This window comes from Microtus ochrogaster, chromosome X (assembly GCF_000317375.1).
Source record: "Microtus ochrogaster isolate Prairie Vole_2 chromosome X, MicOch1.0, whole genome shotgun sequence".
NCBI lineage: Eukaryota > Metazoa > Chordata > Mammalia > Rodentia > Cricetidae > Microtus > Microtus ochrogaster.
The window spans coordinates 48,411,206-48,421,164 of record NC_022026.1 but is presented as its reverse complement, the minus strand read 5'-3'; the positions used below and the strand labels follow the sequence as shown (position 1 = coordinate 48,421,164).

The window sequence follows — 9,959 nt, the reverse complement described above, 5'->3', positions numbered from 1 at the left end:
GCTAGAAACCAATTATGAGTGAGTACATCCTCTGTTCATCTTTTTGGGTCTGGGTTACCTCACTCAGGATAGTGTTTTCTATTTCCATCCATTTGCATGCAAACTTCGAGAAGTCATTGTTTTTTACCACAGCGTAGTACTCTAATGTGTATATATTCCACACTTTCTTCATCCATTCTTCCATTGAAGGAAGCCTTTCTTAAATGAGAGCGCTTGCCTCTAGCAAGCAGAGCCCACTAGAGAAAATATTGCTATTAACAAGCCATGCTTTACTCTTATTTTTTGTCTAGTATTACTTTTTAAGCTCCCTCAGGCTTTATGTGGATACAGTTGTTCACACGTTGGGCACCATTCTGTTGTCAGGATTTTTGTCCTGCCCAGTTCCCACAGTCATTCAGTCCTAAAGAAATCACACAGAGGTCTACATTAGTTACAAACCGATTGGCCCATTAGCTCAGGCTTCTTATTAACTTTTATATCTTATATTAGCCCATTATTCTAGTATATGTTAGGCACATGGCTTGGTACCTTTTTCAGCAAGGCAGTCACATCTTGCTTCCTCTACAGCTGGGTAAAAGACTCGGCTGCTCCCTTTTTGGTGAAAAGTAAAAGTAGGATGCCAAAGCTGCAGAAAAATTTGATACTTGTTACCACAAGTTTATTGTATGCATATTATATCATCTTTAAGTATGGAAAAAGTAAAGCAGTAGTAGTCTGTCTGACTAATCTTTAACTTTGTAAAGTAAAACACTCCAAGTAAATGTAGTTGAGCTTTGAATATGTTTATAATTTCATATCTCTCCCTCAAAAGCTTGTTTATTTAGAAATAGTGGATTTTAGTATATAAACATTATTAAGTTGTTAAGGTGGTGATACTGAACTATCTCATTTGTTTATTTGGTATCTATCTATCTATCTATTTATTTATTTATTTATTTATTTATTTATTTATTGCTGGTAACATAATCAAAATTAGCCTGGCTATCAGTCTTCATCCAGAGTATTAAAATGGCCTAAATTGGGGTGCCAGGTAGCTGGAAGCTGCATATGACATGAGCATTTTCTGAAGCTGTAGAGCATCTGAGTCTTTTCAAGACAACACTGTCTTAGAGAGTATACATTATGAGTAGAACCTTTATAATTTGCCATACCTATTCAATATAATGTGTTCTAGCTTTAAATGTACGTAAACTTTTCTTTCATTTTATAACATAACAAAGTTGAGAGTAAACCAAAGAGCAAGAGAGTCACCAAACCTTGGAAAGAACAGGCCACTCCTTTTGAAGATGAAGCAGAAGCCCCAGGTGATTGTGTTGCTTTATCTGTCTGTATTGACTTACAAGGTGATTCTTGTGTATTGAGTGAATAATGATGTAGTGTTTTCAGAAGGAAAGACTTTTTCATTTTAAGAAAAAAAATTTTAGCTGTGCATTGGTGGTGTACACCTTTAATCCCTGTATTCAGGAAGTAGGGTCAGGTGGATCTCTGTGAGTTCAAGGCCAGCCTGGTCTATAAAGTGAATTCCAGGACTGCTAGGACTATTAAACAGAGAAACCCTGTCTCAAAAAATTTTTTTAAATAAAACAAATTTTAAAAGTAAAAATGATAATTTTATAGAATTATCACTGTGATAATTCAAATTAGATAATTATTCTAAGAAATTCATCCTTTTGAGAATTAAATGGTTTTCTGATTATAAACTATTTTGGTTTTTAAGAAAGAAAACTCTTTGTTGCAATTATGATTTAAGTCTAACCTTTCTCCCTTCCTTTAACGTCTCTCCAAACTCTACCATATACCTTTCCTGCTCTCCAAATTCATGGCCTCTTTTCTCACTAATTCTCACATACTAATGCATGTAATATACTGCATGCATATGTGTGTGTGTATATAAATATAGAAAATGTATTTCTAAATATAACCTGTCCAGTCTGTATAATGCTACTTGTATGTATGTTTCCAGGGCTGGCTTTTTGGCACCAGACAAATAATTGTTGTGCTTTTCCTTGAGGAAGGCCACTTATCCAGTTTCCAGCTTTCCTTGGTTGCTGATAGTTCACTGTATAGGGTTGGCACATTGTGGACTTTTCTCTTTCCAGTTTGGCATATGAATAGTGAACACAAAAATGATCTGTAGGTGTAAAGGCAAATGTTTATAGATTTTTGTTAGAAATTATGCTGGTTTAGCAAATTAGTGGTTGTAGATTATCCTCCAATAACCATAACTTCACTAGCACAGAGGTTTTAGGTGGGTTTCAAATAGCAGGCATAGTCTCCCTCTTGTTGAGTTGTAGGTTTTATGTCCAAGTAAAGTGCTATTGGTTACTGCCAAGGTATATGTGAAACCTTATGGGTACTGTTTTTTATATTACTGAATGACACAGTCTTACAGCAAGCTCCCCTATATTCTGACCTATCAAATCTTTCTACTGCCTCTTGGACAGTGTTCCCTGAGCCTTTCCTAAGGTGCAGGAGTATTTTGTACATGGATTCATTGTAATTGAGCTCCATGTCTCTGGATTTTGAAAGGTTGTGGATATTTGTAGTAATGTTTGTGATTTGCAAAGAGACGTTGCCCTGATGAAAAGTACAGACTACTATTGTCTTAGGATATGAGGACAAATGTTTATGAATTATTGCTAGGGATTACCTTGTTTAGTAAATCTGTGCTTGTAGATTCTTTTCTAATAATCATTTCACCAAGCACAGAGTTTTTACTGGCTTTCTGGTGCCAGGCATTCTCTCCTTCTTGTTGAACGAGTCTTAAGTCCAACTAAAGAGCTGTTGATTACAAAGAAGGTATGCATGCCACTGCTCTATACCCAGAGTTGTCATACCATGAAGGGCATTGTTACATTTCAAGTGAGCTTGATGGTAGCCTTCTTTAGAATGTATGCATTACCATTAGAAGTTTTATTATTTGGCAAACATAGTGGATTAAACAAAATGTGTTCTAGCTCTCAATGTACATGATGTTTATGTTCCATTTTTTACTTCAATAAAGCTAAGAAAAAGCCCAGGGACAAGACAGTCACCAAACCACGGAAAGACCAAACCGAACTTTTTGAGTGTGAAGAAGCAGCCCCAGGTGATTGTTCTGTTTTTACTATATTGATTCATATAATGTTTGCCATATATTTATGATATATGGCAATGATATAATGATTTTAGGAGCCAAGACTGTTTTTACCTTTAAATAAACAAATATAAGTACCAAATGATAAATTTATAGGAATTTTCAATGTGATAAGTCAAAATTGTTTCTTAGTATAAGAAATTCATTCTTTTGGAGAATTAGATTGTTTCTTGAATACAGATTCTTTTAATATTTTCAAGGAGAAGTATCTCATATTTATTGAGATTATCATTTAATTGCAACCTTTCTCCATACCCATTCCTCCCTTGAAAACCTCCCATTTTAACCACCTTCTCTGTGCCATAATTCATGACTTCTTTTTTACAGTAATTCTTAGTGATTGTATTTTAGAACGTGTATGTGTACACACACAAACACACATATTCATAAATATAGCCTATTCTGTATAATAATACCTGTATATATGGTTTCTTGGCTGGCTTTTTGGTACCAGCGATTTGATGTATTCTTTCTGGGTATTCCCACACATCCTGTTGATTGTTTCCTTCAGTTTTTTATCATCCTTTGAGTAGGGTTGAAGCCTCATGGACTTTTATCTGTCTAGTTTATATTTGTATTGGTGCTACTCTTGTTCATTTCATATTTGGACAGTGATGTTTGTCAGGTTTTATATTTGTTTCTCCTCATATTACTAAGAGACACAGTCATAGAGCAAATTAACTCACTCTCTGCTCTGATGAACTTTTAGGCCCTTCTTGGATAGTGTTCCCTGAGCCTTATCTTAGGTGCAGGCGTGTTCTGTAGATGTATCCACTCTGATTGTGCTCCACTACTCACTCTCTGCTTTGATTGATTGTGGATTTCTGTAAGGGTCTCAGATTTTTCCAAACCAGAGTTTTCTTGATGAGGAGGAGTAAGGCCATTCTTATCTTTGGGTATAAGAACAATGTTTAGAGATTGTTGTTAGGAATTATGCTGTATTAGTAAGTTAGTGGTTGTAGATTTCTTCTTAATCACCATTTTCCAGCATAGAGTTTTTAGCCGGGTTTTTATTACCAGGCATGCTCTCCCTCTTGTTGCAAGTTAAAGTACTATTGATTACAAAGAAGGTATGTGTTCTGCTTCTACATTCTTTGATTTATCATGCCATGATAGGCATTGTGGCAGTAGCCTTTTTTACTGCAATGCTATATTAGAGCATATGCTTTAGTATTGGAAGATTATTATTTAGAAACCATAGTGGATTAAACATAACATGTTCTAGCTTTATTTTTTTATTGTGGAAGAATGTAGCATTTTTCCCTCTCTTCATGCATCACGTCACTGAATGCTTTTTTATCAGAGTTCCTTTCAACCAGTATATCATGTCTGGACTTTAACAAAAAGTTACATGACCTACTACACATCTGGAAGAGATGTAAGCATTATAACGAACTCAAAAGTTCACTAGACTAGCATAAATGTTGAATACTTTCTAAGTCTCTGGCAGGCCCAACTGGTAAGGATTTTTTTCATCAGTTACTAGATGTTTTAGTTTTAAATGTACATAATTTTTGTTTTTCATTTCATACCTCAATAAGCCAAGAAAAAACCCAAGGCCAAGACAGTAACCAAACCATGGAAAGACCAAGCTGGACATTTTGAGTATGAAGAACCAGCAGCCCCAGGTGATTGCTTTTTTGTTTTGTTCTTATCTATATTGATTCACGTGATGTTTGCCAAATATTGAATAATGGTGTAATGTTTTTAGAAGGCAAGAGTGTTTTTCACTTTTAAGTAATCAGATATAAGTAACACAATGATAAATTCATAGAAATTTTCACTGTGATAATTTAAATTTGTCTCAGTATAATAAGTTCATCCTTTTGGAGAATTAGATTGTTTCTTGATTACAGAATCTTTTCATGTTTTCATGAAGAAGTATCATTTTTATGAGATTATCATTTAATTGCAACCTTTCTCCACATGCTTTCTTCCATTCAAAACCTCCAATTTCAACCACCTTCTCTGTGCCATAATTTTTGGCCTCTTTTCACAATAATTCTTAGTGATTGTATTTAAAAACGTCTATGTGTACACACACACACATGTTCATAAATGTAACCTCTTCAAATCTGCATAATAATACCTATATATATATTTTTTCCATGACTGGCTTGTTGACACCAGGCAGTGATTCAGTATTTTCTTTATTGGGTAGTTCCAACTTTCCTTTTACGAGTTTCCTTCAGTTTTCTATTGTCTTTTGTGTAGGGTTTAATCCTCATGGAGTATTCACTGTCCAGTTTGTGTATGTATTGGTGCCATTCTTGTTCAGCTGATGTATGGACAGGGATGTTTGTGAGGTCTTATGTGTGTTTTTCCTGATATTGCTAGGAGATACAGTGTTAGAGCAAATTCCTTCATGCTCTGGCTCTGATGATCTTTCAACCCTCTCTTGCATAGTGTTCCCTGAGCTTTATCTTATATGCAGCAGTGTTCCGTAGATGTAGCCATTCTGATTGGTTTCCACCACTTTCTGCTTTGATTGCTTGTGGATTTCTGTAATAGCCTCTTGCTGTTTGATTTAAGTTTTCCTGATGAAGTGTAAGGCAACAATTATCTTCAGGTATAAGAATAATGTTTATAGATTTTTGTTACGGATTATGCTTTTACTAAGTTAATGGTTGTAAATTCTTCTCCAATAATCATCATTTGAAAAGCACACAGTTTTTGGCTGGGTTTCCATTACCAGGCTAACCCTCTTGTTGAGCAAGTTAAGTCCAGTTAAGAGTTCTAAATTACAAAGAAAGTATGTGTGGCACTGCTGTATACTTAGAGCTATCATGCCATGATGGGCATTGATATACATCACATGAGCATAATGGTAGCCTTCTCTATAACAAGGTAATAGTAGATCATATTAGTATTAGAAGCTTTATTAATTGGAAAAGTAGTGCATTAAACATAATGTATTCTAGCTTTCAGTGTATATAATCTTTGCTTTTGTTTCATACCTCACTAAAGCTACGAAAAAACACAAGGGCAAAAAAGTCACCAAACCATGGACAGACCAAGCTGGACTTTCTGAATATGAAGAAGCAGGTCCAGGTGATTGCTTTGTTTTGTTTTGTTTTTATCTATATTTATTCACATGATATTTTCTGTATATTGAATAATGGTGTGATGTTTTAGAGGGCAAGACTTTTTAACTTTTAAATAAACAAGTGTAAGTACCACGATGATAAATTCATAGGAATTTTCACTTTGACAAGTCAAAATTTCTCTTGTTATAATAAGTTCATCATTTTGAAGAATTAGATTGCTTCTGACTACAGATTCTTTTCATGTTTTCAAGGAGACTGTTCTTATTGTTTGTGAAGTTATCACTTATTTTCATCCTATTGCCTTACCCTTTCTTCCCTCCAAAATCTTCTGTTTCAACCACCAACTCTATGCCAAAATTCATGGTCTCTTTTCACACTGTTAGTGCTTGCATTGATAAAAACTCTGTACACACACACACACACACACACACACACACAGAGAGAGAGAGAGAGAGAGAGAGAGAGAGAGAGAGAGATTCAAAAAATAGTCTGCTCAGTCTATATACTAATACTAATACCTGTATATATGTTTTCATGACTGGCTTTCTGGTACCAGACTCTGAATTAGTATATTCTTCCCTGGGTATTGCCACCTCTCCTATTCTCAGTTTTTCTTCACTTTGAGTAGGCTTGAAGCCTCATGGACTATTCTCTGTCCAGTTTGTGTATGTATTGGTGCCATTCTTGTTCAGCTGATTGTGGACAGGGATGTTTGTGAGGTTCTATGTGTTCCTCATATTTGTAGGAAATTTAGTCTAGGGCAGATTCCCTCACCTTCTGACTCTGATGATCTTTCAGCCCCTAAGTTGGGGAGTGTTCTTTGAGCCTTATGTTATGTGCAGCAGAGTTCTGTAGATATATTCATTCTGACTGGGCTCTGCCACTCTCTGGTTTGATTGGCTATAGAATTCTGTAATAGTCTCTGGCTGTTCCAAACCAAAGTTTTCTTGATGAAGAGTAAATACGACAATTATCTTCAGGTATAAGAACAATGTTTATAGATTATTGTTAAGGATTATGTTGTATTAGTAAATTAGTAGTTGTAGATTTCCTCACCAATAATCATCATTTGATCAGCACAGGGTTTTTAGCTAGGTTTCCATTACCAATCACGCTCTTCCTCTTGTTGAGGGAGTCTTAAGTCCAGTTAAGGGTTTCTGGTTACAAAGAAGATAATGTGCTCTAATGCTTCATACTTTGAGTTATCATGCCCTGATGAGCATTGTTACAAATTACATAAGCATGATGGCTGCCTTCTTTAGGAAAAGGATATGTCAGAGCATATGCTTTAATATTGGAAACTTTATTGTTTTAGAAAACATAGTGGATTAAACATAATGTATCATAGCTTTCAATGTACATAATCATCATTTTTCATTTCATATCTAAATAAAGATGAGAAAAACATCAAGGGCAAAGGATCACCAAACCATGGAAAGACCAAACTGGACTTCTTGAATATGAAGGAGCAGCCCCAAATGTTTGCTTTTTTATCTACATTGATTCATATCATGTTTGCCAGATATTGAATAATTGTGTAATGTTTTTAGAAGACAAGACTGTTTTTCATTTTAGAGATAATAAGTATAAGTACCACAGTGATGAATTCATAAAAATTTTCACTGTGATATACCAAATCTTTCTCTTAGTATAATAAATTCATCTTTTCAGAGAATTAGACTCCTTGATTACAGATTCATTTCATGTTTTCAATGAAATTGATCTCATTTTTTATGAAATTATCATTTAATTTTAACATTTCTCCATACCCTTTCCTCCATGCAGAACCTCGTATTTCAACCCTCTCTCTATGCCAAAATCATGGCCTCTTTTCATACTAATTGTTAATAATTGTATTTAAGAATGTCTATATAAATCTGGGCAGTAGTGGTGCACGCCTTTAATCTCAGCACTTGTGAGGAGGCAGAGGTAGGCAGATCTCTGTGAATTCAAAGCCAGCCTTGTTTATAAGAGCTAGTTCCAGGACAGGCTCCAAAGCTACAGAGAAACCCTGTCTCGAAAAACCAACCAACCAAACAACAACGAAACAAAAAACAAAAACAGGAATGTTTATATAAATGCACACACACATACACACACACTCCTAAATATAACTTGTGTAGTCTGTATAGTAATATATGTTTTATGGCTGGGTTTTTGAAATCATATAGTAATTTAGTATATTCTATCCTAGGAATTCCCACATCTTCTTTTGTCCATTTCCTTCAGTTTTCTATTGTGTTTTGAATAGGGTTGAAGCCATATGTCTAGATTGTATAGGTATTGGTGCCATTCTTGTTGAACTTACGTTTGAGCAGTGATGTTTGTCAGGTTTTATGTGTGTTTCTCCTGATATTACTAGGAGACACAGCCATAGAGCATATTCCCTTACTTTCTGACTCTGATGATCTTTCAGTCCCCCCTCTTGGGTTGTGTTCCCCAGGCCTTATCTTATGTACAGGTGTGTTCTGTAGATGTGTCCACTCTGATTGTGCTTCATCACTCTCTGATTTGATTGCTTGTGGATTTGTGTAATAGCCCCTTGCCATTTGAAACCAAAGTTTTCTTGATAAAGAATAAAAACTACAGTTATCTTCAGGTATAAGAACAATATAGATTGTTGTTAGAGATTATGCTGTTTTAGTATATTAGTGGTTGTAGATTCTTCTCCAATAAACATAATTTCACCAGCACCAAATTTTTAGTTGGGTTTCCTTTACAGGCAATCTCTCCCTCTTGTCGAGGAGTCTTAAGTCCAATTAAGATCTTCTGGTTACAAAGAAGTCTGTGTTCCAATGCTGCATATTTAAGAGTTATCATGCTATAATGGGCACTGTTACATATCACAGGATCATGATGGTAGCCCAATACAAGGCTGTATTAGAGCATATGTATTAGTATTGGAAGCTTTATTATTTAGAAATCATGTATTAAACATAATGTGTTTTAGATTCATTATACATAATCTTTGTTTTTGTTTTATACCTCAATAAAGCTGAGAAAAAACGCAAGGGCAAAAAAGTCACCAAACCATGGAAAGACCAAACTGGACTTTTTGAAGATGAAGAAACAGGTCCAGGTGATTGCTTTGCTTTGTTTTGCTTTAAATCTATATTGACTTAATGGTCTCTAGCTATTGCAAACCAAGGTTTCCTTGATGAACACTAAAGACTGCAGTTATCTTCAAGTATAAGAACAAGGTTTTAGGTTGTTGTTAGGGAATATGCTGTTTTAGTAAGTTAGTAGTTGTAGATTTCTTCTTAATCATTTGATTAGCACAGTCTTTTTAGCTGGGTTTTCATTACCAGGCATGCTCTCTCTCTCTTGTACAAGTAAAAAGCTCTTGATCACAAAGAAAGTACATGTTCCACAGCTGCATATTTGTTATCATGCCATGATGGACGTTGTTACATGTAGCATGAGCATGTTGGTAGACTTCTTCATGACAGTTATATTAGAGCATATGTATTAGTATTGGAAGCTTTACTATTTGGAAAACATGGTGGATTAAACATAACATGTTCTAGCTTTAAATATACTTAATCGTTGTGTTTCATTTTGTATCTCAATAAAGCTAAGAAAAAACACAAGGGCAAGACAGTCACCAAAACATCGAAAGACCAAGCTGGACTTTTTGAATACGAAGAACCTGCCCCAGGTGATTGTTTTTAATATATATACATATACATTTTGTATTGGTGAGAAGCACAAAACAAGGATTCACGAACTCATTTCTTCTTAACTGTTGCATTAAACTTACTGAACAAACTGTTTTT

At 34.9% G+C, this 9,959-nt stretch overlaps 1 protein-coding gene across 1 annotated transcript in view; it reads left to right on the top strand.

Moving 5' to 3' along the window:
* Nucleotides 1–9,959, top strand: part of Scml2 (Scm polycomb group protein like 2) — a 92,029-nt gene that overhangs the window by 54,623 nt on the left and 27,447 nt on the right. The window contains exons 13-18 of the mRNA XM_026784707.1: nucleotides 1,221–1,304; nucleotides 3,005–3,088; nucleotides 4,678–4,764; nucleotides 6,104–6,187; nucleotides 9,179–9,262; nucleotides 9,758–9,841. Coding sequence (XP_026640508.1) covers nucleotides 1,221–1,304; nucleotides 3,005–3,088; nucleotides 4,678–4,764; nucleotides 6,104–6,187; nucleotides 9,179–9,262; nucleotides 9,758–9,841 — 507 coding nt within the window. The remainder of the gene's footprint in view (nucleotides 1–1,220; nucleotides 1,305–3,004; nucleotides 3,089–4,677; nucleotides 4,765–6,103; nucleotides 6,188–9,178; nucleotides 9,263–9,757; nucleotides 9,842–9,959) is intronic.